Source organism: Saimiri boliviensis, chromosome 1, assembly GCF_048565385.1.
Source record: "Saimiri boliviensis isolate mSaiBol1 chromosome 1, mSaiBol1.pri, whole genome shotgun sequence".
Classification (NCBI taxonomy): Eukaryota; Metazoa; Chordata; class Mammalia; order Primates; family Cebidae; genus Saimiri; species Saimiri boliviensis.
In genome coordinates this window covers 146,278,980-146,306,302 of record NC_133449.1, presented here as the reverse complement: position 1 = coordinate 146,306,302, position 27,323 = coordinate 146,278,980, and the positions used below count along the sequence as shown (strand labels likewise).

The 27,323-nt window shown below is 46.7% G+C and overlaps 1 protein-coding gene across 1 annotated transcript; it reads left to right on the top strand.

Moving 5' to 3' along the window:
• Positions 1–26,684, top strand: DDX19A (DEAD-box helicase 19A). Its single transcript, XM_003939920.4, has 12 exons — positions 1–190; positions 4,747–4,795; positions 9,139–9,189; positions 9,766–9,901; positions 17,755–17,847; positions 20,561–20,663; positions 21,000–21,114; positions 22,068–22,245; positions 22,602–22,839; positions 23,683–23,845; positions 24,704–24,895; positions 25,209–26,684. Exons 1-12 carry the CDS (start codon positions 134–136, stop codon positions 25,268–25,270), a joined length of 1,437 nt encoding a protein of 478 aa, XP_003939969.2. The 5' UTR covers positions 1–133; the 3' UTR covers positions 25,271–26,684.
• The last annotated feature ends 639 nt before the right edge of the window (positions 26,685–27,323 follow it).

Genomic DNA, 27,323 nt, shown 5'->3' with positions numbered 1-27,323 from the left:
CTGACGACACCTGTGCTCATCGCTGCTTCCGCTCCGCGTGGGGTGCTTTCTTGTTCTGGTGGCGGGCTTAGGGTCGGCGTTGGGGCGCGGTGCGGCTCATATTTTCACAAGTGGGTCTCTCTTGTCCGGGACTATGGCCACCGACTCGTGGGCCCTGGCGGTGGATGAACAGGAAGCGGCTGTAAAGTCGGTCAGTGGCTTCAGCTCCAGGCTGGGAGGATGTAGCAGGGGCCCAAGCGGAATCTGCTTAAAGCTCAGGGAGCTTCCCGGGTTGGGCAGGCCTCTGGGCAACGCGCTACTAGAGTTTGCTAGGGCACTTGCCCTTGATTTGCTCGTGGGGCTAACGAATCTAATGTCGAGCTTTTTATCCCCATCTGGGCTGCTTAGGGACTTCATCCTTTGGTAAATTCGCCCCACTATGTATGCTGTCATTCCTCTGTTGACCTCCTTCTCAGAGACGATTGTAAGGAAAGCCAAGTTTAGATGCGGATTCTCTTTTTCATTAAGCAACTATTCTTTGCATGTTTCTGTGCTACTCTGTATTTAACATTTCTTAGATCCATGCTTAACGTGGTTGGCAGTTTGTTGCTCTTTGCAGAATAACAGATTGGCTTTTAGATTTAATAGCTCAATCTACTGCAGATGTTGGAAGGAGGCACTACACATTGTTTCATTGATGTTTAAAGTGACAGTTTCATATACTTGTTCTTTAATAATTTTCATTTAACTGGAACGTAATTACAGCGTACACTGGTTTTTTGTTCTTTTTTTTTTTTTTTTTTTTTTTTTTTTGAGACGGAGTTTCACTCTTGTTACCCAGGCTGGAGTGCAATGGCGCGATCTCGGCTCACCGCAACCTCCGCCTCCTGGGTTCAGGCAATTCTCCTGCCTCAGCCTCCTGAGTAGCTGGGATTACAGGCATGAGCCACCATGCCCAGCTAATTTTTTGTATTTTTAGTAGAGACGGGGTTTCACCATGTTGACCAGGATGGTCTCGATCTCTCGACCTCGTGATCCACCCGCCTCGGCCTCCCAAAGTGCTGGGATTACAAGCTTGAGCCACCGTGCCCGGCCTTTTTTGTTCTTATATCTAAGACCTGAAGTTTTGGTTTGTTTAGTGTTAATGGACTGTTGGTTTTTTAGTAGTCTCAAGTCTTTTGTAACTCTTCTTTTTTGAGACAAGAGTCTCGCTGTCTCCCAGGCTGGAGTGCAGTGGCGCGATCTGGGGTCACTGCAATTTCTACCTGTCTGGTTCTAGCGGTTCTCCTGTTTCAGCCTCCGGAGTAGCTGGGACTAAAGGCGCGCACCACCATGCCCGGCTAATTTTTTTTCTTTTTCTTTTTTTTTTTTGAGACGGAGCTTCACTCTTGTTACCCAGGCTGGAGTGCAATGGCGTGATCTCGGCTCACCGCAACCTCCGCCTCCTGGGTTCAGGCAATTCTCCTGCCTCAGCCTCCTAAGTAGCTGGGATTACAGGCACGCACCACCATACCCAGCTAATTTTTTTATATTTTTAGTAGAGACGGGGTTTCACCATGTTGACCAGGGTGGTCTCGATCTCTTGACCTCGTGATCCACCCGCTTCGGCCTCCCAAAGTGCTGGGATTACAGGCTTGAGCCACCGCACCCGGCCTCTTTTTTTTTTTTTAAGTAGAGAGGGGGTTTCACCATATTGGTCAGACTCCTGACCTCAGGTGATCCACCCGCCTCAGCCTCCCAAAGTACTGGGATTACAGGCGTTAGCCACCGCACCTGGCCCTTCTAATCTCTTTTTAAGAGATGAGGTCTCATTATGTTGCCCAGGCTGGTCTCTAGTAACTCCTGGGCTCTAGCGATCTGCCTACCTCTGCCTCCCAAAGTGCTGGGATTACAGGTATGAGCCACTGCACTGAGCCCAGTATGGGCTTTTTTTGTTGGGGGGTGGGGAGGGATTTCGCTCTTGTTACCCAGGCTTGAGTGCAACGGCGCCATCTCGGCTCACCTCAACCTCCGCCTCCCGGGTTCAAGTGATTCTCCTGCCTCAGCCTCCCGAGTAGCTGGGATTACAGGAATGCGCCACCATTCCCGGCTAATTTTGTATTTTTAGTAGAGACGGGGTTTCTCCATGTTAGTCAGGCTAGTCTTGAACTTCTGACCTCAGGTGATATGCCCGCCTCCCCCTCCCAAAGTGCTGGGATTACAGGTGTGAGCCACCTCGCCCAGCTGGTATGGGAATTTTTGAAAGGGACATTGACAGGATTAGATCTTAGAGCTGGCAAGATTTATTGAACCACAGAGAACAGAGTATGTTAGAAGTGATGGCTAACAGAAATATCTGTGTGGAGTTATTCTGATAGCCCCAAGATAGGAAGCCTGTGTTGGGCAGTGGAAGTAAATATGAGGGGATAGACATAAGAGATATGAAGGTAGAATGGGTAGGACTTGCTAACATAATAAAGGAGAGAAAGACAAAGGTTTCTGTTTTCAACCTGGATTCTATTGGTATTACTACTATCCAAATAAGAGGAATAGGAAAGTGGAAGGAAGGGCACATTTGATAAAATGGTGAATGAAGGTGGCGGGCATGGTATCTCACACCTGTGATCCTAGCACTTTGGGAGGCCAAGGCAGGCAGATCACGTGAGGTCGAGTTTGAGATCAGCCTGACCAACATGGTGAAACCCTGTCTCTACTAAAAATACATAAATTAGCCGGGCGTGGTAGTGAGCACCTGTTAATCCCAGCTACTCAGGAGGCTGAGACATGAGAATTGCTTGAACCTGGGAGGCAGAGGTGGAGGTTGCAGTGAGCCGAGATTATGCCACTGCACTCCAGCCTGGGCTACTGAGCAAGACTCTGTCTCAAAAAAAAAAAAAAAAAAAAGAAGAATGGTGAAAGCCGGGGCACGGTGGCTCACACCTGTAATCCTAAGACTTTGGGAGACTGAGGCAGGCAGATCACTTGAACCCAGGAGTTCAAGACCAGTGTGGGCAACATGCCGAAACTCAATTTCTACAAAAATCAACAAAAAATTAGCTGGGTGTGGTGGCAGAGCACTCCTGTAGTCCCAGCTACTCAGGAGGCTGAGGTGGGAGGACAAGGCTGCAGTGAGCTGTGATCACACCACTGCACTCCAGCACGGGCGACAGAGTGAGAACCTGTTTCAAAAAAAGAAAAAAAAAAAAAAAAGAGGGAATGCTGAGTTCAGGTTTGGCTGTTCTGAATTTAAGATAAGGAGACTTCTTGATAAGTACCTGTTGCAGGAGTCCCCAGGAGACGTCCAGGTTTGATGATTTGTTAGGAGAACTCACAGGACTCAGTATGTAGTTGTACTCAAAGCTATGATTTATTATAGTGAAAAGATACAAAGCAAAATTAGTGGAAGAAAAAGGCTCATGGGCTAAGTCCAGAGGAAACCAGGCAAACCTCCAATTTCTCTCCCAATGGAGTCCACAGAATTTGCTGAATTGTTCCAGTAGCAAATTGTAACAGCACATACGAAGTGGTGTCAGGGAAGCTTGTTAGAGACTCTACTTGGGTCTTTCATTGGGGGCCTGTAATATAGTCACCCTGGGCCTAGCATGTACCAGAATTCCAAACTTCCAGAAGGAATGAGGGTGTGTAGCATAAATTACATGTTTTTACAAACAGTTGAGGCAGAATGACCCTCTCATCAGTTCTAGGAATGGTGGGATCCCTCCCACAGTCCCAAGTTCCCAGGCCACAGCCAAGGGCCAACCTTGCAAGCAGGCTTTCCTAAGGAGAGTGGTCAGGCCTGCTGTGTTCTCTTCTGCACTGTACTCATCAGGCATTTAGAAAGATGGCACTGGAGTTCAGGGGAAGGAGCAGGTCAGGTAGAAAACTGACAGTTTGCACAAAGAAATTACAAAGCATTATCAAGGGCATGATCCTTGCACTCTGGAGATTAAAATGTAGTGTTTAACATCAGGTCTCTGAAAGACAGTTAACAGATAACTGGTTTCAAACCTTGTTAAATCTGTGCCCCTAACCTTGCTGTAATGTGAATATCAGGAATATAGGCCTAAACATATTTGGTATCTGGCTCTAAGCATTCAGTTTATCAGAACACTGGTGTAATAAGTGCTTCCTTATAGTTGGAGAAGACCTTTTTTTCCCCCGCCACGTAGACTTGTGTACCTTCACTTAATAAATGATTCATGGTCTTAGGTTATTATATGGCTCTGGTCTCTAGTATAGAGGTAACTAATGAAAATGACAGAAGGCTGGTGCAGTGGCTTGTACCTGTAATCCCAGTGCTTTGGGAGGCCAAGATGGGAGGATTGCTTGAGCCCAGGAGTTTGAGTTCAAGTAGGCATGGTGGTCCACATCTGTGGTCCCAGCTACTAGGGAGCCTGAGGTGGGAGGATTGCTAGAACCCAGCAGGTTGAGGCTACAGTGAGCCATGATCATGCCACTGCACTCCAACCTAGGTGACAGAGTGAGACCTTGTCTCAGAAAGTAAATAAATAGAACTTGAGTTGAGAGAGAAGCAGAGGTTGAGGTTTTCTAAGACTTCCCCCCTCCCCCATTATATTTAGTCCACCCCTCCTCTTGTTTTAAGGCTGTTGAAGATACTTGAAATGGTGTTTTCACACAGACTTTCAGCAATTCTGCTTTGAGAGAACAAACCACTCCCTGAATACTGGTGCTGAAAGTTACAGACTAGACTTTTACCAGGAAGTTTCTCGTAGGGACTTTCTTTTTATTGGGTCATTTGCTTAACACTTTTCTTGTATTCCTATTCAGATGACCAATTTGCAGATCAAGGAAGAGAAAGTCAAAGCAGATACCAATGGTGAGTCACTAGTAACTACAAGCTAGAAGAGTTCCATCTGGGTGGCTGCTTTGCACTCATAGCTGCCTTGTACAGAGAGCTGTCATTTAGTGTAACCTTCAGCTGTTTACAAGCAAATAAATTAGATTTTGTTACTGAAGGGATATATTAATTTTTCTAATTTTGTCTGTCCTGTCATTTATTAAAATTAAGAGTCTCTGTTGGATTATACGGTCTGTATTGAATTGTACTCCTGTTCAGTTGATAATATTTTGGTAAATTTTAATTAAAAAATCTTTTTCTCACCAAATTTAAAAAATTTTATTTGAGACGGTCTCACTCTGTCATGTAGGCTAGAGTGCAGTGGTGTGATCTTAGCTTACTGCAACCTCTGCCACCCAGGCTCAAGGGATCCTCCCACCTCAGCCTCCCAAGTAGTTGGGACTACAGGTGTCTGTCCACCATAACACCCATCTAATTTTTTATAATTTTAGTAGAGGTGGGGTTTTGTCATGTTGCCCAGGCTAGTTTCAACCTCCTGAGTTCAAGAGATCTGCCTGCTTCTGCCTCCCACAGTGCTGGGATTACAGGCCTGCGTCACTGTACCTGGCCGTATTTTGTTTTATTTTTTTAATTTTCTATTTATTTTTTTGAAATGGAGCCTTACTCTTTTGCCCAAGCTGGAGTACAGTGGCTTGATCTCTGCTCACTGCAACTTCTGCCTCCCAGGTTCAAGCTGTTCTCCTGCCTCAGCCTCCTGAGTACCTGGGATTACAAGCATGGGCCACCATGCCCACCTAATTTTTGTACTTTTTTGTTTGTTTGTTTGTTTGTTTGTTTGTTTGTTTTTGAGACGGAGTTTCGCTCTTGTTACCCAGGCTGGAGTGCAATGGCGCGATCTCAACTCACCACAACCTCCGCCTCCTGGGTTCAGGCAATTCTCCTGCCTCAGCCTCCTGAGTAGCTGGGATTACAGGCACGCGCCACCATGCCCAGCTGATTTTTTGTATTTTTAGTAGAGACGGGGTTTCACCATGTTGACCAGGATGGTCTCGATCTCTTGACCTCGTGATCCACCCGCCTCGGCCTCCCAAAGTGCTGGGATTACAGGCTTGAGCCACCGCGCCCGGACTTTTTTTTTTTTTTTTTTTTTTTTTTTCTGTATTTTTAGTAGAGACAGGGTTTTTCCATGTTGGTCAGGCTGGTCTCAAACTCCTGACCTTGTGATCCACCTGCCTTGGCCTCCCAAAGTGCTGGAATTACAGGCATGAGCCACTGCACCTGGCCCCTAATTTTATTTTTTTAAATAAAATCCAGATCCTGCATGAGCAGTGAATCTGGGTTCAAAACTCAGAAAGGATAATAAGGTACAAGGATTAGGGCCCACCCTAGTGACCTCATCTTAATTAATTATAGCTGTAGCAAGCCTATTTCAAAATAAGGTCACATTCTGAAGTCCTGGTTAGGACTTGAATATATGAGACTGGGGTACACACAATTCAGATCGTAACACCATCCTATCCCATAAATAGCCACTGTTCATGGATTTTTAATATTCTTCCAAAGACTTTGTGCAAAGCAAATATAATTGTACATTATCATATTCTCTCTCTCTCTTAACCAAAAGGTGGCATAATACATATAGTACACCTGTTTTTTCACTCAGCAGTATAACTTGGCAAGCTTTCCATATAATGTCCTCTCTGTTTTTTTTGTTTTTGAGGTGAAGTCTTCCTCTGTCACCCAGGTTGGAGTGCAATGGTGTCATCTCAGCTCAGTGCAACCTCCGCCTCTCCGGTTCAAGAGATTCTCCTACCTCAGCCTCCGAAGTAGCTGGGATTACAGGCACCTGCCATCATGCCCAGCTCATTTTTGTACTTTTAGTAGAGACGGGGTTTCACCATGTTGGCCAGGTTGGTCTTGAACTTCTGACCCCAGGTGATCCACCTGCCTCAGCCTCCAAAGTGGTGGGATTACGTGTGTGAGCCACCATGTCTGGCCCCTCCTTGTCTTTTGTGATTATGTGATACTGCATTGTGTGGATATACCATGATTTTCTTTTTATTTATTTATTTTTAAGACGGGGTTTCACCATGTTGGTCAGGCTGGTCTTGAACTCCCAACGTCAGGTGATCCGCCCACCTTGGCCTCCAAAGTGCTTGGAATACAGGCGCGAGCCACCACACCCAGCCTTTTTTTTTTTTTTTTAAAATGAAACACATTGTCCAATAGAGCATATACCATGATTTTTTAAACAATCATAGATGTTTGGGTTGGTCCCATTCTTTTGTTATTATAAATAATACTTCATGGAATAACCGTGAATTTAGCTCTTTTTTACATGTATGCAAGTATTTTGTAGGTTAGATTCTCCAAAAATGGATTTGCTAGGTGAAAGCTATATGGATTTGCAATTTTTTCTTTTTCTTTTTTTTTTGAGACCCAGTCAGGAGTGCAATGGCTTGATCTTGCCTCACTGCAACCTCTGCCTCTTGGGTTGAAGCAGTTCTCTTGCCTCCTGCCTCCCGAGTAGCTGGGATTACAGGGATGCGCCACCACACCTGGCTAATTTTATACGTTTAGTAAAGACGGGGTTCCTCCATGTTGGTCAGGCAGGTCTCAAACTCCTGACCTCAAGTGATCTGCCTGCCTCGGCCTTCCGGAGTGCTGGGATTACAGGAGTGACCCACTGTGCCTGGCCCTATTATTTTCAAAGTAATCTCCTTAAGTATTGATATATCAATATTTCTATCAGGAAGAATGAAAGTGTTTCCCTACAACCTCATCACAGAGTTCATAGTCAAACTTTTAGAATTTGTCAATCTGATAGGTAAAAAATGGTAGACTATGTTTGCTAATAAGGCTGTATTTTAAATTAGGGTTAGTAAGAGGTAACATACTCTGATCTGTCTGAAATTAGTTAAAATTTCTAAAATTTTAAAAATTTTCAGCTGGGTACAGTAGTTCATGCCACTAATCCTAGTGCTTTGAAAGGCCAAGGCAAGAGGATTACTTGAGACCAGGAATTTGAGACCAGCCTGAGCAACTTGGCAAGACCCATCCTTACAAAAAAATTTTCTTGCCGGGCGCGGTGGCTCAAGCCTGTAATCCCAGCACTTTGGGAGACCGAGGTGGGTGGATCACAAGGTCAAGAGATCGAGACCATCCTGGTCAACATGGTGAAACCCCGTCTCTACTAAAAATACAAAAATTAGCTGGGCATGGTGATGCGTGCCTGCAATCCCAGCTACTCAGGAGGCTGAGGCAGGAGAATTGCCTGAACCCAGGAGGCGGAGGTTGCGGTGAGCTGAGATCGCGCCATTGCACTCCAGCCTGGGTAGGGTAACAAGAGGAAAACTCAAAACTCCTTCTCAAAAAAAAAAAAAAAAAAAAAAAAAATTTTTTTCTTTAAAAATTAGCTGGGAGGCCGGGCGTGGTGGCTCAAGCCTATAATCCCAGCACTTTGGGAGGCCGAGGTGGGTGGATCACAAGGTCAAGAGATTGAGACCATCCTGGTCAAAATGGTGAAACCCCGTCTCTACTAAAAATACAAAACATTAGCTGGGCATGGTGGCGCATGCCTGTAATCCCAGCTACTCAGGAGGTTGAGGCAGGAGAATTGCCTGAACCCAGGAGGCGGAGGTTGCAGTGAGCCGAGATGGCGCCATTGCACTCCAGCCTGGGTAACAAGAGCGAAACTCCATCTCTAAAGAAAAAAATTAGCTGGGAATAGTGGTGCATGCCTGTAGTGCTAGCTATTCAGGAGACTGAAGCAGGAGGATGTGGTGGCATGTACCTATGTGGGAGGATCACTTGAGTCCAGGAGGTTGAGATTGTAGTGAGCTTTGATTTCGCCACTGCACTTTAGCCTAGGCAACAGAGGGAGACTCGGTCTCAAAAAAAAAAAAATTCACTAAACATAAAGAAATGCCAACTATTTATATTTTAATTACTTGAAATACATTTCCAGCTGGGTGCAGTGGCTCACACTTGTAATACCAGCACTTTGGGAGGCTGAGGTGGGTGGATCACTTAATTGAGGTCAGGAGTTCAAGACCAGCCTGTACAACATGGCAAAGTCCCGTCTCTACTAAAAATATACAAATTAGCTGCATGTGGTGGTGTGTGCCTGTAATCCCAGCTACTCAGGAGGTTGAGGTGGTAGAATTACTCGAACCCAGGAAGCAGAGCAGTGAGCTGAGATCTCGCCATTGCACTCCAGCCTGGGCGACAAGAGAAAAACTGCATCTAATAAATAAATAAATAAAATAAGATACATTTCAGTGTATTTATTTATATTGTCCCACATTTTAGGTGGTTCTCATATTTGCCCTTCTAATTATGACAACTGTTTTCTTGTATAGGTATTATCAAAACCAGTACCACTGCCGAGAAAACGGATGAAGAGGAGAAAGGTAACTACTCTTGGATGCCCTTGGCAAGAGACAGTATGACCCAGGGCTTGCCTTCCTGGAGCCAGAGGCACTCCAAGCTATAAGATCCAGGAGATAAGAGGAATCAGGGAAGGAATTGTCAGTGAGAGGAGGAGAACCAAACAAGGCCTGATATGATGGTTCACGCCTGTAATCCCAACACTGTGGGAGGTCGAGATGGGAGGATTCCTTGAGGTCAGGAGTTTGAGACCTACCTAGACAACATAATGAGACCCTGTCTCTACAAAAGATTTCAGAATGAGTTGTGTGTGGTAGTGCACACCTGGACTCCCAGCTACTTGGGAGGCTGAGGTGGGAGCATCACTTGAGCCCAGCAATTCTAGGCTACAGTGAGCTATGATTTTACCACTGCGCTCCAGCCTGGATGACAGTGAGACCCCATTTCTAAAGTAAATAAAGTGAGACCTATCAGTGTGGTGGTTTTTCTCTAGCCATGCATGACTGTGCAGGTGCTAGTGTAGAGAGGGAGAAGGAGTGGCTTCATTAGGGTGGGGTTTGCCAGATGAGTGTGAAGATCTACTGGTTTCTTCCTGACAGAGGACAGAGCTGCCCAGTCCTTACTCAACAAGCTGATCAGAAGCAACCTTGTCGATAACACAAATCAAGTGGAAGTCCTCCAGCGGGATCCAAACTCACCCCTGTACTCAGTGAAGTCTTTCGAAGAGCTTCGGCTGTGAGTATTTGCTCCTTTCAACAGCTCTTCCTTACCAGTCTCTCCCTAATAAAGCTTAGCATCTCAGAGATTCTTGTGATAATTTTACTTTTACAAAGTTAGTGTATTTTCTTTGGAAAGAAGTCACATGAATAAGTCACATGATTCATAAATCAAAAAGTACAAAAAATTTGCAGTATTAATCTCCCACCCTTGTGTCTTGGCTACCCTGTTCTCTTGGTAGGAATTTTTAAATGCCTCAAATTTATTCATCGTAGCTACAAGTCTTATTTCTTTTATGCTCTTAGAACTTTCAGTAAAATAGTGGCTGACAGGTGATTTCTGGATGTCAGGAACATTTCTGATTAGGTAAGCCCTTAAGTGAGAATATGTGCTATTTGGTTAAAAAAAAAAAAAAAAAATAGGCTGGGCATGGTGGCTCATGCCTGTAATCCCAGCACTTTGGGAGACTGAGGCAGGTGGCTCACGAGGTCAGGAGTTCAAGACCAGCCTGACCGACATGGTGAAACCCCATCTCTACTGAAAATACAAAAATTAGCTGGGCATGGTGACTTGTGCCTGTAATCCCAGCTACTCAGTAGGCTGAGGCAGGAGAATCACTTGAATCCGGGAGGCAGAGGTTGCAGTGAGCCAAGGTTGCGCCACTGCACTCCAGCCTGGCAACAGAGCAAGACTTTGTCTGAAAAAAAATAGGTAAGCCTTTTTGTTAGACTATAGGGTTTATGGTCTTAAGAACAGTTTATCTGCTTTTTTAAAAGTCTGGGGCAGGGTGCGGTGGCTCACACCTGTAATCCCAGCACGTTGGGAGGCCAAGGAAGTCATAAGGTCAAGAGATTGAGACCATCCTGGCCAACATAGTGAAACCCCGTCTCTACTAAAATACAAAAATTAGACATGGTGGTGCATACCTGTAGTCCCAGCTACTCAAGAGGCTGGGACAGGAGAATTGCTTGAACCTGGGAGGCGGAGGTTTTAGTGAGCCAAGATCGCGCCACTGCACTCCAGCCTGGTGCCTGGCGACAGACCAAGACTCTGTCTCAAAAAAAAAAAAAAAATCCATCAAAAGAGCCTGAATTTCTTGTATCTCACTGGAAAGCACTGAAGGTTATACTATGTTTTTGGTTTTCTTCAGTAAATTAGTAAAGAGGATTAAGTGTGGATCATTGTGTTATATACCTGCCTCAGTACTGGGTGTTATGAGGAACACAAGATCTACTTACTATACTTGCCTGCCAGGATCGCATTCATAGAAAGTAGCTGATGAATAAGAATGTGGTGGAATCGGCCAGGCATGGTAGCTCGCGCCTGTAATCCCAGCACTTTGGGAGGCTGAGGTGGGTGGATCACCTGAGGTCGGGAGTTCAAGACCAGCCTGACCAACATGGAGAAACCTCATCTCTACTAAAACTACAAAAATAGCCTAGCGTGGTGGTGCATGCCTGTGATCCCAGCTTCTCGGGAAGGCTGAGGTAGGAAAAACACTTGAACCCGGGAGGCAGAGGTTGCAGTGAGCCAAGATTGTGCCATTGCACTCCTGCCTGAGCAACAAGAGTGAAACTGTCTCAAAAAAAAACAATGTAGAATCAGTGGATTCTTTGCCTTAGTTCAGCAAAATCTATAGCATGCCCACTGTCGACAAATAGAGGCCACATTCCTTTCAGCTATTACCACTGAGTCAGAAACACTTAAAACAAGAAAGCTAACTAGTTGTTAAGTAATCTTGAAGAACAATTTTATTTTTTATTTCTATTTACTTATTTACTTTTGAGACTGAGTCTCACTCTGTTGCCCAGGCTGGAGCACAGTGGCGCAATCTTGGCTCACTGCAACCTCTACCGTCTGGGGTCAAGCGATTCTTGTACCTTAGCCTTTAACGCAGTTGGGATTACAGACATGAGCCACTACACCTGGCTAATTTTGGTATTTTTAGTAGAGACAGGGTTTCACCATGTTGGCCAGGCTGGTCTCAAACTCTGGGCCTCGAGTGATTTGCCTGCCTAAGCCTCCCAGGCTATTGGGATTACGGGCATGAACGAAGGTGCCCAGCCTTATTTATTTGTTTGTTTATTTTTTGAGATGGAGTATTGCTCTATCACCCAGGCTGGAGTGCAGTGGCGTGATCTTAGCTGGCTATAACCTCCACCTCTCAGGTTCAAGCAATTCTTCTGCCTCTGCTTCCCCAGTAGCTGGGACTACAGGCGAGCGCCACCACGCCCGGCTAATTTTTGTATTTTTATTAGAGATTTGGTTTCACCATATTGGCCAGGCTGGTCTCGAACTGCTGACCTCGTGATCTGCACACCTCAGCCTCCCAAAGTGCTGGGATTACAGGCGTGAGCCACCACACGTGGCCCTTATTTTTTGTTTTTTGTTTTTTTAAATAGAGACATGGTGTCACTGTGTTGACCAGGTTGGTCCTGAACTCCTGTCCTCAAACAGTCCTCCTGCCTCAGCCTCCAGAATTGCTAGGATTACAGGTGTGAGCCTCTGCACCTGGCCCAATAACAATTTTCTTTTAAAATAGAGATGAGGTTTCACCATGTTGCCCAGGCTTGTCTCGAACTCCTGACCTCAGGTGATCTGCCTGCCTTGGCCTCCCAAAGTGCTGAGATTACAGGCATGAGCCACCGTTCCTGACCTAAAGTGTGACTGTTTAAAAATTCACTTATAGTTGGGTGCAGTGGCTCACGCCTGTAATCCTAGCACTTTGGGAGGCTGAGGCGGGCAGATCACCTGAGGTCAGGAGTTTGAGACCAGACTGGCCAAAATGGTGAAACCCCATCTCTACTAAAAGTACAAAAAAATTAGCCGGGCATAGTAGCATGTGCCTGTGGTCCCAGCTACTCAGGAAGCTGAGGTAGGAGAATTGCTTGAACCAGGAAGCAGAGGTTGCAGTGAGTTGAGCTTATGCCATTGCACTCCAGCACTTCACCTTGGGCAACAAGGGCAAGAAACTTTGTCTCAAAAAAAAAAAAAAAATTCTTAGAAAATTATCTTTTTTATATGTTTCCTCTGTCAAGGGCTTTATTCACCAAATCTGTCATCTCTACTTCTATTCCTAAGCTGTTTCAGGGCAGCTAGACATGCGGTATTATTTCCTCAGAGTGATAGTTTGCTCTTCCAATGGGCTTTTTATATTCCTTTCATTTAGACGATGTGAGCTCTCAGTGTAACCACTGATGAATTGTCCTCTCTCAAAGGCAGATTCTGTCTGATTTAGTTGTTGGTGGGAAAAGGAAACAAAGAATGAAACCAAGGTCACCTAATATAGTTGGTCTGCTTTGTACTTTAAAGATTTGATTTAATCTGCAAAATCAAAGAAAACTGAGTCAGTGGAAGTTGTTGGATCATTTGAGTCCCAATTAAGTAGTGACTTTGTTTCCTTGGCAACCATATCAGAAGCTGCCAAGTGTCACAGCATTTTCTCCCAAATGGAAGACACAAAAGATAATGTTTTTAGAGTTTTTTGTGTCTGAGAATCAACATAAGCCACAATTTGCCTTTTAGAGAGCGTGCTAAACTCCAAGGAAGGCTTAGAAAACGGTTGGGTCGCCTTTTCTTTAGAAACAATCTGGTATGATTTTTCTTAAATATCTTGTCAATTTAGAGGTAGCAGAGACCTTGTAAATGCAATGTAAGAGCAACTTAAATGGATAATTCTTGTGTCGCTGCTTACATAAGAAATTGGTGTCCAGTTGTAGTGGCTCATGCCTGTTATCCCAGCACTTTGGGAGGCCAAGGCAAGGGGATCTCTTGAGCTTAGAAGTTCAAGACCAGCCTGGGCAACATGGTGAAACCCCATCTCTACAAAAAATTTTCTTTTTTTTTTTTTTTTTTTGAGACGAAGTTTCGCTCTTGTTACCCAGGCTGGCGTGCAATGGCGCAATCTCGGCTCACTGCAACCTCCGCCTCCTGGGTTCAGGCAATACTCCTGCCTCAGCCTCCTGAGTAGCTTGGATTACAGGCATGTGCGGCCATGCCCAGCTACTTTTTTGTATTTTTAGTAGAGACGAGGTTTCACCATGTTGCCCAGGATGGTCTCGATCTCTTGACCTTGTGATCCACCCGCCTGGGCCTCCCAAAGTGCTGGGATTACAGGCTTGAGCCACCGCGCCCGGCCACAAATTTTTTTTTTTTTTTTTTTTTGAGACGGAGTTTCGCTCTCGTTACCCAGGTTGGAGTACAATGGCTCGATCTCGGCTCACCGCAACCTCCGCCTCCTGGGTTCAGGCAATTCTCCTGCCTCAGCCTCCTGAGTAGCTGGGATCACAGGCACGTGCCACCATGCCCAGCTAATTTTTTTTATTTTTTTTTTTTTATTTTTTTTTTTTTATTTTTATTTTTTGAGGCGGAGTTTCGCTCTTGTTACCCAGGCTGGAGTGCAATGGCGCGACCTCGGCTCACCGCAACCTCCGCCTTCCTGGATTCAAGCAATTCTCCTGCCTCAGCCTCCTCAGTAGCTGGGATTACAGGCACGCGCCGCCATGCCCAGCTAATTTTTAGTATTTTTAGTAGAGACGGGGTTTCACCATGTTGACCAGGATGGTCTCGATCTCTTGACCTCGTGATCCACCCGCCTCGGCCTCCCAAAGTGCTGGGATTACAGGCTTGAGCCACCGCGCCCGGCCAATTTTTTGTATTTTTAGTAGAGACGGGGTTTCACCATGTTGACCAGGATGGTCTCGATCTGTTGACCTCGTGATCCTCCCGCCTCAGCCTCCCAAAGTGCTGGGATTACAGGCTTGAGCCACCGCGCCCAGCTCACAAAAAATTTGTTAAAAAGTTAGCAGGGTATGCTGGCACATGCCTGCAGTCCCAGCTACTTGAGTAGCTGAGGTGGGAGGATCTCTTGAGGCCCGGGAGGTGTCGGTTGTATTGAGCCGGCATCACACAACTGCACTCCAGCCTGGATGACAGAGTGAGATCGTCTCTATTAAAAAAAAAAGTAGTAAAATAAAAAATAAATAAAAATAAAAACAGAAAAAAAAAACCCAAAAAAGAAGTAGTTAGTGCTTGTCTGTTTATTTTGATTAGACATAAGTGAATCTGAGCACTCGTAAAGTTTAGTAGGTTAATCGAACCACCTTTAACTATTTACTGTATATCAGCTACTAGAAACTGGCTTCATCAATTTTATTTTTTCTGGCTGGGTGCTATGGCTCATGCCTATAATCCTAGCACTTTGGGAGGCCGAGAGGCAGGTGGATCATCTGAGGTTAGGTGTTCGACACCAACCTGGCCAACATGGCAAAACTCCGTCTCTACTAAAAATACAAAAATTAGCCGGGTGTGGTGGTGTGAGCCTGTAATCCCAGCTACTCAGGAGGCTGAGACAGGAGAATCATTTGAACCTGGGAGGCGGAGGTTGCAGTGAGCTGATATCATGCCACTGCACTCCAGCCTGGGCGACAAGAGCGGGGCTCTGTGTCAAAAAAAAAAAAAAAAAAGGACTGGCGCGGTGGCTCACGCCTGTAATCCCAGTATTTTGGGAGGCTGAGGCGGGTGGATCACAAGATTGGAGTTCAAGACCAGTTTAGCCAAGATGGTGAAACCCCATCTCTACTAAAAATTAAAAAATTAGCCAGGTGTGGTGGCGGGTGCCTATAATCCCAGCTACTCTGGAGGCTGAGGCACATAATTGCCTGAACTTGGGACAGGAAGGTTGCAGTGAGCTGAGATTGCGCCACTGCACTGCATCCTGGGCAACAGAGCAAGACTCAGTCTCACAAAAAAAAAAAAAAGAAAATTTTTTTCTCCTCCTGCCCCAGCCTCCCGAGTAGCTGGGATTACAGGTACCCGCTACCATGCCTGGCTAATTTTTTGTGTTTTTAGTAGAGGTAGGGTTTCGCCGCATTGGCCAGGCTGGTCTGGAATTCCTGACCTCACGATCTACCCACCTTGGCTTCCCAAAGTGCTGAGATTACAAGTATGAGCCACTACACCCGCCTTTTTCTCGCTCTGTAGCCCAGGCTGGAGTGCAGTGGCATGATCTTGGCTCACTTCAACCTCTGACCCTTGGGTCCCAGTTCAGGCAGTTCTACCTCAGCCTCCCAAGTAGCTGAGATTATAGGCACGAGCCACCATGCCTAGCTAATTTGTGTATTTTTTTTTTTTTTTAGTAGAGATGGGGTTTTACCATGTTGGCCAATCTGGTCTTAAACTTCTGACCTCGTGATCCACCCGCCTCGGCCTCCCAAAGTGCTGGGATTACAGGTGTAAGCCACTGTGCTGGCCTGGCCGTTTTTTTAAAAGAGATAACCTGACTTTGTTGCCCAGCCCTGAGTGGGGTGGTGCAATCATAGCTCACTGTAGTCTCGAACTCTTAGGCTCAGTCAATCCTCCTGCCTCAGCCTCTCAAGTAACTAGGACTACTGGTGCATGCCACCATGCCCAGCTCATGTTTGTTTTTTGGTTTTTTTTGGAGACAGAGTCTCATTATGTTGCCCAGGCCAATCTTGAACTTCTGGACTCCTCAAACAGTCCTCTCACCTAGGTATCCCAAAGTGCTAGAATTACAGGAGTGAGCTACCACACCCAGCCCATCAATTTCCTTACCTCTTGATAGTCCCGAATATTTGGACAGCTGGATTTGGAAGGAACATAGAACAAAAGGACTTCTAATCTTAGCAGTATAGTCAATATTGTTTATTTTCTTTTTTTTAAAAAAAGATGCAGGCCGGGCCGGTGGCTCAAGCCTGTAATCCCAGCACTTTGGGAGGCCGAGGCGGGTGGATCACGAGGTCAAGAGATCGAGACCATCCTGGTCAACATGGTGAAACCCCGTCTCTACTAAAAATACAAAAAATTAGCTGGGCATGGTGCCGCGTGCCTGTAATCCCAGCTACTTAGGAGGCTGAGGCAGGAGAATTGCCTGAACCCAGGAGGCGGAGGTTGCGGTGAGCCGAGATCGCGCCATTGCACTCCAGCCTGGGTAACGAGAGCGAAACTCCGTCTCAAAAAAAAAAAAAAAGATGGGGTTTCACCATGTTGACCAGGGTGGTCTCGAACTCCTGATCTCAGGTGATCTGCCTGCCTTGGCCTCCCAAAGTGCTAGGATTACAGGCGTGAGCTACTGTACCCGGCCAGTTGTTTATTTTCGTTTATTATTATTTTTTGAGATGGAGTCTCGTACTGTTGCCCAGGTTGGAGTGTAGTGGTTCAGTCTCTGCTCACTGTAATCTCTGCCTCCCTGGTACAAGCGATTCTCCTGCCTCAGCCTCCTGAATAGCTGGGATTACAGGCACGCGGTACCACACCTGGCTAATGTTTTGTATTTTTAGTAGCGATGGGGTTTCTCTATGTTGGCCAGGCTACTCTTGAACTCCTGACTTCCTGATCTGCCTCCCTCGGCCTCTCTTAGTGTTGGGATTAGAGGCGTGAGCCAGTGTGCCCAGCCTATTTTCATTTATTTACTTATTTTTGAGATGATCCCACTCTGTCACCTGGCTGGAGTGCAGTGGCTCAATCACAGATTACTGCAGCCTCGACCTTCTGAACTTAAGCGAGCCTTCCACCTCAGCCTCTTGAGTAGCTGGGACTACAGGTGTGCCCAGCTAATTTTTGTATTTTTAGTAGAGACGGGGTTTCACCATGTTGACCAGGATGGTCTCGATCTCTTGACCTCATGATCCACCTGCCTCGGCCTCCCAAAGTGCTGGGATTACAGACGTGAGCCACTGCGCCCAGCCTTGTTTTGGTTTTTAACAGTGCTTTTTAAGGCATAGGAAAATAGGTCTGATAGAAGTAGGAAGCATTATTATCATTCCTTACTAGATATAGAAAAAGATAAGATTCTAGGACTCTAAAACAATTCCAACTTCTAGGCATTCATCCTCTGTCTTTCTGGCTTCTAGGAAACCACAGCTTCTCCAGGGAGTCTATGCTATGGGCTTCAACCGACCATCCAAGATACAAGAGAACGCGTTACCGATGATGCTTGCTGAACCGTGAGTACACAGAGCCAAGCGCATCTCTCCCAATGTAATTAAGTCAGTCTTCTACAAACTTCGTTTTTGTGCCTGAGAACAGAAGAGGCTGTTTGGGGCCATATGTTTCTTCGGGTAAACAGCTTGGGCAATTGCAGAAAGAATCGGATGGAGTTAGGTAGAGTTTCTGCCTTTCCCAGTTAACAATAGAAACTGATAGAGAAAGGTAGTGCTTTATTCTATGCTATCTTAAAAACTGAGCTTATGGCCTTGCGCAGTGGCTCACTCCCGTAATCCTAGCACTTTGGGAGACCAAGGCGGTTGGATTACCTGAAGTCAGGAGTTCGAATCCAGCCTGGCCAACATGGCAAAACCTTGTTTCTACTAAAAATACAAAAATTAGCCCGGTGTGGTGGCATGTGCCTGTATCCAGCTTCTCAGGAGGCTGAGGCAGGAGAATCGCTTGAACCCCAGAGGCAGAGTTTGCCATGAGCTGAGATTGCACCACTGCATTCCAGCCTGGACGACAGAGCGAGGCTCTTGTCTCAACAACAACAACAAAAAGGCCGGCACGGTGTCTCAAGCCTGTAATCCCAGCACTTTGGGAGGCCGAGATGGGTGGATCACGAGGTCAAAAGATCCAGACCATCCTGGTCAACATGGTGAAACCCCATCTCTTCTAAAAATACAAAAAATTAGCTGGGCATGGTGGTGTGTGCCTGTAATCCCAGCTACTCAGGAAGCTGAGGCAGGAGAATTGCCTGAACCCAGGAGGCGGAGGTTGCGGTGAGCCGAGATCGCACCATTGCACTCCAGCCTGGGTAACGAGAGCGAAACTCCGTCTCAAAAAAAAAAAAAAAAAAAAAAAAAAAAAAAATTGGCCTGAAAAATTCTATTTTGATATAAATAGCGTTGCAGTGAATTAAAAAACAAACAAAAAATATTATTTGGAAATTTTTGAGACCTATACAAATGTGTAAAGAATAATACCAAGAACACCTCTGTAGCCCTATCCTGCCAAGAAAGGAAGCAGGTCCAGTTGATAGTTGAACCCCCTGAATTCCCCTCCTTCCACATCTTTCTCCCACCCCAACCAGAGTGAGTGTCATCCTGAGATGAGTCATTATTTCTGGTGGCTTCTTGTGACAAGGTCTCACTGTGTTTCATTGGCTAGAGGGCAGTGATGCAGTTATAGCCCACTGCAGCCTTGACCTCCTGGGCTCAAGGAATCCTCCCACTTCTCAGCCTCCTGAGTAGCTGGGAATATAGGCGTGTGCCTCCATGTCCCACTGACTTAAAAAAAAATTTTTGTAGTTTGGGAAGCTGAGGCAGGTGTATCACTTGAGGTCAGGAGTTTGAGACCAGCCTGGCCAACATGGTGAAACCCCATCTCTACAAAAATACATAAAAATTAGCCAGTTGTGGTAGCCAATGCCTGTAATCCTAGCTGCTAGAGAGGCTGAGGTGGGAGGATTGCTTGAACCCAGGAGGCAGAGGTTGCAGTGAGCTGAGATAATACCAGTGGGTGACAGTGAGACTCTGTCTCAAAAAAAGCTTTTTTTTTTTTTTTTTTTTTAAAGAAAAAGAGTATGCTCCTTGCCTTAAGTGATTCTCTTGCCTTAGCCTCCCAAAGTGTTGGCATGTGTTACTGCATCTGACAAATTTATCTCTGTCTTTTTTTTTTGAGATGGAGTCTCCTCTGTTGCCCAGGCTGGAGTGCAATGGTGCGATCTCAGCTTACTGCAACATCTGCCTTCTGGGTTCAAGTGATTTTCCTGCCTCAGCCTCCAGAGTAGTTGGGATTACAGGCTGTGCCACCATGCCTGGCTAATTTTGTATTTTTAGTAGAGACAAGGTTTTGCCATGTTGGCCAGGCTGGTTTCAAACTCCTTTCCTCAAGTGATCTGCCCACCTTAGCCTATTACCGTTTTTGTTTTTGTTTTTGTTTTTAAAGACAGAGTCTTACTCTGTCCCCTAGGCTGGAGTGCAGTAGCACAGTCTTGGTTCACTGTAACCTCTGCCTCCTGTGTTCAAGCAGTTCTGCCTCAGCCTCCCAAGTAGCTGGGATTACAGGCGCCCACCACCATCTCCAGCTAATTTTTGTATTTTTAGAAGAGACAGGGTTTCAGCATGTTGGCCAGGCTGGTCTCAAACTCCTGACCTCAGGTGATCCGCCTGCCTCGAACTCCCACAATGGTGGGATTAGAGGTGTGAGCCACTGTGCCCCACCCTATTTATCTTTTTTAATGACAAACAAGCCACCTGTTCCCATGATGCTTTATGGGTCCCATAAAGTGGAATGTAAAACATCCACCTGACTTGGCATCTTCTCCATAAAGCTGGAGAAAGGCACCCACAGAAGCAGCCAACTTCTGGGGATGCATCAGGGCTCAGCCAAAAATATCACTGGGGACTTGCCTGGGCACAGATCGTACTCTGCACGCTTGATTTTCCTGCGACCCTTGTGGTGCAAAACTACTGTACCCTAGCCGTACTAGAGGCTAGAATGAGAATTTCTTGGTGTAAGCCCATTAAAAACAATCATTTCCTTTATGATTTAAGCAGCTTTTTAACAGCACATAAAAAATGTATCAAAGTAATTTGTGCTCAGTGCAGAAAACCTGGGTGGTAGGAGAAGCATGGGGGGAAATTTGCCTTCCATTTGGAAAGAACATTTTGATGTGTTACTGAGTTTCACCAATATAAGCTTCATTTCTGTTCTTCCTTGATCCAGCCCACAGAACCTGATTGCCCAATCTCAGTCTGGCACTGGTAAAACAGCTGCCTTTGTCCTGGCCATGCTCAGCCGAGTGGAGCCAGCAGACAGATACCCCCAGGTGAGGGCTTTGCGGGGCTGGGTGTCCTGGGTTGACTGCTCTGGGGAGCACAGTGCCATCTGAAGCTTCTGGTGCCTTAGGCTGTGGCATAAGCAGAGAGCGTTCCTACACTGGGAGAATGCACAGAAACAGCAGTCTTAGATCTTGGCTTCCAAAGGTCTCCACCATGCCAGGGCCGCCTGCTGCAGGCTTTGGTCTACAGCTGAAAGCTGGGCCTGGGTGGGAGGACCTGGTTCCCTGTGTTATTCAAGTGCTAATAACATCAGCAGGCTGGGTGCTTTCAGGCCTGTTTCCAAATGGCTCCCCTAAACTCATCCTTGATGACTTTTCCATCAGTGTCTGTGCCTCTCCCCAACATACGAGCTGGCGCTTCAAACAGGAAACGTGATTGAGCAGATGGGCAAATTTTACCCAGAGCTGAAGCTTGCCTATGCCGTTCGAGGCAATAAATGTGAGTATAGTAGGTGACACTTGAACAGTGAGCAGGGTAGGGGTTCGAGTGTTTGAATTTTGAAGATGTGATGACCATATTCAACTTTCTAACTCAGTATGACCCTGGAGCCTAACTGCGTTGCTCTTAATACATCTACCTGAATACCTGCTCATTTGTTAACAGTCTTTTTCAGTCTTAAAATGGGATTTTTGGTTGATTAAAAAAAAAATTCATGCATAGCTCGGGGTTCTTAATATCTAGAGTTCTTCACTCGAAGGTAGAGTTTTGAATTTGGCATCCAGACATCTGGGACATGCTTACTAAAGAGGGATTAAAGGACTGAGGATGGAAGGTTCGGAGCAGCTGTCTTTCTTTAAAAGTAAGCAAGTCCAGGTGCAGTGGCTGACACCTGTAATCTCAGCCCTTTGGGAGGCCAGGGTGGGAGGATCGCTTGAACCCATGCTTTGAGACCAGCCTGGGCAACATAGTGAGACAAAAAATAAAAACATTAGCCAAGCATGGAAGTGCCAGCTTGTAGTCCCATCTACTTAGGAAGCTGAGTCAGGAGGATTGAATGAACCTGTGTGGTCAAAGTTGCAGTGAGCCATGACTGTGTCACTGCACTCTAATCTGGGCAACAGAGTGACACCCTGTCTCAAAATAAATAAATAAATAAACAAACAAACAAACATAAAGAGTTGGATGATGTTGAATGATAGGAGGAAGCAGAAGGGAACTGATGCTTATTGAAGGTTTGCTTTGTGGGATTTGATCCTGAACACAGTGCACTGAGATAGGTGTCATCTGGCCACTTCACAGCAGAAGAAACCAAGGCTGAAGGGAACACTCATGTGTGTTTTGAAATCTGGAAATAACTTGTTCTCCTAGTCCTAGAAGGATGGGCAGGGCTTTGACTTCCAGAGCGGGCTTTGCCTTTGAAATACTCATGAAAGTCACCTGGGTTTCCACAGTGGAAAGAGGCCAGAAGATCAGTGAGCAGATTGTCATTGGCACCCCTGGGACCGTGCTGGACTGGTGCTCCAAGCTCAAGTTCATTGATCCCAAGAAAATCAAGGTGTTTGTTCTGGATGAGGCTGATGTCATGATAGCCACTCAGGGCCACCAGGATCAGAGCATCCGCATCCAGAGGTAGGGATCTCGAGGGCAGAGGACTTCTCAGCCTCCTCTACTGCAGCGTCTTCTCCCTTTACTTCAGACGCCTCCTTTGGCTTCTGCCTGGGTCTTGGCTCTGGTATGCTCAACAGCATTTGTTTGACGGGCCATTTCCATGTCAGCACCGACCACAGTCCCTCCAAGCCTGGGTTGAGAAAGGAGATCTAGGGACTCTTCCCCAGCCCTACCCCAAACGCAGACTTGCTGCTCCTCCTCAAGACGCTCCTCCCCCGTCAGCCTTCCTGGGCACCTAGACCCTCCCAGTGGGGAGGTGGTGCTTCTGTTGCTTCCCAGGGACACCTGGGGCCACATGCCAGGGCATTCCCTTGCAGGATGCTGCCCAGGAACTGCCAGATGCTGCTTTTCTCCGCCACCTTTGAAGACTCTGTGTGGAAGTTTGCTCAGAAAGTGGTCCCAGACCCAAACGTTATCAAACTGAAGCGTGAGGAAGAGACCCTGGACACCATCAAACAGTACTATGTCCTGTGCAGCAGCAGAGATGAGAAGTTCCAGGCCCTGTGTAACCTCTATGGGGCCATCACCATTGCTCAAGCCATGATCTTCTGCCATGTGAGTAGCAGCAGCAGGCCTGGCCCCTCCCTCTCAGCCAGCTCCAAGCAGGGCTTAGGAGGACTGGATGTCCTGGGTGCCATGGGAAGAAAGGAAGTGGTTTGTGAAGATTTAAGAGACAGGCTCTCCTTTAGTGGGTAATTGTAAGTATCCCAAGTTATACGTAGCCTAAACATAGAGGCCCTGAACTTTATGTCTTATTCGTGGATAATATTGCAAAACCAAGAAAATCAACTCATATTTGTGCCCTAGGTTAAATATTTTGTGGTATAAATTTTTTTTTTTTAGACAGGGTCTCACTCTGTCACCCTGGCTGGAGTGCATTGGTGCAGTCTTGGCTTGCTGCAGCCTTGACCTCCCAGGTTCAAGCTATCCTCTTGCCTCAGCCCCCATAAGTAACTGGGACTTCCAGGCCCACCCCACCACGCCTAGCAGAGACAGGGTTTCGCCATGTGGCCCAGGCCAGTCTCGAACTCTTGAGTTCAAGTGATCCATGTACCTTAGCCTCCCAAAGTGCTAGGATTACAGGTGTGAGCCACCACGCCCAGCCTCTACAAATACTTTTGTAAGATTACAACCCAGGTGACATTGTTACTTCCTGTTGCACTATATCTGGTTTATAATTTTAAGAAATGTAGCCTCTAGCTGCTAAGTTTCAGGTATAGCCTTCCAGATAAAAAATACCTTCAGCTGACTGCAGTGGCTCATGCCTATACTCCCAGCACTTTCGGAAGCCAAGGCAGGACAATGGCTTGAGCCTAGGAGTTTTAAGATTACCCTGTCTCAAAAAGAAAAAATAATATACTCAAATTCTTTTATCTCTCAATTGTTTTTTTTCTCCAGACTCGCAAAACAGCTAGCTGGCTGGCAGCAGAGCTCTCAAAAGAAGGCCACCAGGTGGCTCTGCTGAGTGGGGAGATGATGGTGGAGCAGAGGGCTGCAGTGATTGAGCGCTTCCGAGAGGGCAAAGAGAAGGTTCTGGTGACCACCAACGTGTGTGCCCGTGGTGAGCAGAGGATGTGTCCCACCTGGTCTGCCAGGCTCGGGGTCCCAGGACCAGTTAGAGCCAGAAATCCTTGTATACAGGATGGGGTTGGTTATATATGGGGTTGGTGACGACTTTCCTGTATACATGGATATACAGCATGGGGTTGGTGACATACTCCTTTCTAGGAGAGACTGGCTTTTCCTCAGGTGATAAGAACTCACACAGACCAGGTGCAGTGGCTCATGCCTGTAATCCCAGAACTTTGGGAGACTGAGGCGGGTGGATCACCTGAGGTCAGGAGTTCAAGACTGGTCTGGCCAACATGGTGAAGTCCTGTTTCTACTAAAAGTACAAAAATTAGCCGGGCATGATGGTGTGTGCTGGTAGTCCTAGCTACTCGGGAGGCTGAGGCAGGAGACTTGCTTGAACCCAGGAGACAGAGGTTGCAGTAAGCCGAGATTGTACCATTGCACTCCAGCCTGGGTGACAGAGAGACATCGTCTCAAAAACAACAACAACAACAAAAAACTCCCACAGAAGCCAGGTGTCCTGACTTGGTGGAAGGAAATGTACAGGCATCTGACTGGTAGAGAACGGAGCCTGCTCTTCCAGGGGCGCCCATCTCCAGAACATTGTGTCTCCCAGAGGCTTACTGACGGATTTCATAATTTCGTTGGCACCTGTCAAAGGTCTATTCTTTTCCTCCAGGTTCTGCTCCCTGCCTGTATGTGCCCTCTCTCGTACCCAATTCCGAGTTGGCCTGTCCCAAATTCTTTCCCTCTATCCAAAGTTGGTATGCATTGACCTACCTGTGGACGGCAGTTATTTCTGTCTCCTGTCGTTAGTCCTTTCAGTGTCCAACTCTGCTTCCTGCAGGGATCGATGTTGAACAAGTGTCCGTCGTTATCAACTTTGATCTTCCCGTGGACAAGGACGGGAACCCTGACAACGAGACCTACCTACACCGGATCGGGCGCACGGGCCGCTTTGGCAAGAGGGGCCTGGCAGTGAACATGGTGGACAGCAAGCACAGCATGAACATTCTGAACAGAATCCAGGAGCATTTTAGTGAGTCCTGGGGAGGGTCCTGTGCCTGGCACCCTTTCCTAAGTGGGGCAGGATGGGGAAAGGGGTAGGATCTTCTGTAGCTCCGAGAGAGCCTTTGTCCCTGGCACCCCCAGCTCCTTTCTGACCATATGGAAGTTCTCAGGGAGCACACCTGGAGACTTCAGGACCCAGGGACCCCAAAGACAGCTCCCTTGTGACCGGGCTTGGGGGCCTTTAGCTCTGACTGTTGCTGTCAGTGACTAGGGGCTCTACTGTCCCCTACTCAGGGGACACATTCCCGGGCAGGGTAGAGACCTGTGTATTTTTTCTCCAGATAAGAAGATAGAAAGATTGGACACGGATGATTTGGACGAGATCGAGAAAATAGCCAACTGAGAAGCTCCACCAGCCACTGATGCCAGCCCTGGCACTGCCCTAGCACAGGAGACAAGTGTGTTCAGGGCACAGGCCCCAACATCACCCCAAGGACAGCAGCACGAGGAGAGAGAAACTACCTACCTCACTTCAAATTATGTTTGGACCTGACAAAAATGTGTGCAAATGATGGGGGGCAATAGAAGGAAAATTTTGCATTTTGGAAAATTGGGTCCTTTCACCACTTTTTTAAAGCCGCATTTTCCCCATCTGTATAGTAATCTGGTCACATTGGCAATTCACTGGCCTCCTGATTTTGGCTAGGCATTGTGAAACCAGCTCCAGCCCCTGAAGAAATGGTAGACATGGAGGTTATGTGGAGGAGGCCTTGCGGGACATGGTGTAAACCTTGCCACCATGGATGGAACGAGGGAAGCGGTAGCAGAGAGGCCAGAGCTGTCCCCATCTGTCTCTTCACTGGACCCTTCACAAATGTTTCTCCTGCCCTTGGGGCCATCTTCCTTCTCCTGAAACCCAGAGACTTCCTTGGTCATCCCTTCTCCTTTTCACCTCTGTTCTCCACAGCAGAAAGTAGTCCTCTGTCTTCCTGATGAGGAGCTCAGCTACTTGTGTAAACTTCAGATTTGGGGAGAAACATGGAAGTCAGTGAATCCTGACCCCTTGAGAGAGTCATCTGGCAAGGGCTGATGAAGGGGCTGGTCCTGGGCCTGCCTTCTCCTCTCAGATGCTCCCTCTGCTTTAGGCCCCTGGTACTCAGCCGTGGCAGCCAGGAGACTCCAGGTGAGTTTCTGAGCACACACGAAGTTGGTTCTAACCCCTGGGGTGTCATACTGGGCCTGGAGCTGAGTAAGAGTTTGGAATAGAAGTTATGACCAAGGGAAAACTCTGATTATGCTGTTTATCCGTAATAGTGGACATTATAGGGTACTTTGATTCCTACATCATATGAATAAGAATGGATTGGCCGGGTGCAGTGGCTCACACTTGTAATCCCAGCACTTTGAGAGGCAGAGGTGGGTGGATTGGTTGAACTCAGGAGTTCAAGACCGGCTCAGGAGTTCAAGATCAGCCTGGCCAAATGATGAAACCCCGTCTGTAATAAAAATAGACAAATCTTAACCGGGTGTGGTGGCACGCACCTGTAGTCCCAGCTACTGGGGAGGCTGAGGCAGGAGGATCGCTTAAGCCTGGGTTGAGGCTGCCGTGAGCTGAAATGGCGCCACTGCACTCCAGCATGGGTAACGGCAAGACCCTGACGCAAAAACTAAATAAGGATGGATAAATTGTAGCTGTATGCATCATTCATTATGCTAAGTAAGACATTTTTAAGTAAGAGAAATGCTTTACTAATCATGATTTGTTTTTATTTGTATTTTTCCGCTTATTAGACAAATATATACTCATTTTAAAAAGGCGTGTGTGTATAAAGTAAGAGTGCTCTCTATCCCTACTCCTCTGGGATCCTGATTCCTGGCAGCTTGGTGAATATTCTATCATATTGCCTTTTATTTGCATAAACTAACCCATTTTTCATTTAAAAAAACAGGAACATTGTATTCACACTACTATGTAACCTGCTTTTCCACTGATCAGCCTGTGTTAGACATGTTGATATGTCCAGCACACATACATCTTCCTCACCCAGGAAATATTGTCCATTGTCCTTCCAGTGTGTGGCTGTCCCCGCATTTATCTCCTGGTTCCTCTAGTGACAGGCATGGGGGGTTTCCACTACATGGCTGTTACCCACAGTACCACAATGCACATCTTTTTTATTGCTGAGACAAGAGTCTCACTCTGTAGCCCAGGCTGTGTGATCTTGGTTCACTGCAACCTCTGCCTCCCAGGTTCAAGTGATTCTCTTGCCTCAGCCTCCCAAAGTGCTGGGATTACAGGTGTGAGCCACCATGCCCAGCCTGAACACCTTTTTAAAAAAGATTTCTTTATTGCTTATTTATCTTTGTCGAGATTGGGTCTCACGTTGTTGCCCAGGTAGTCTCAAACTCCTGGGCTCAATCCTATCTCTATTTCCCAACTAGTTTGGATTATAGGC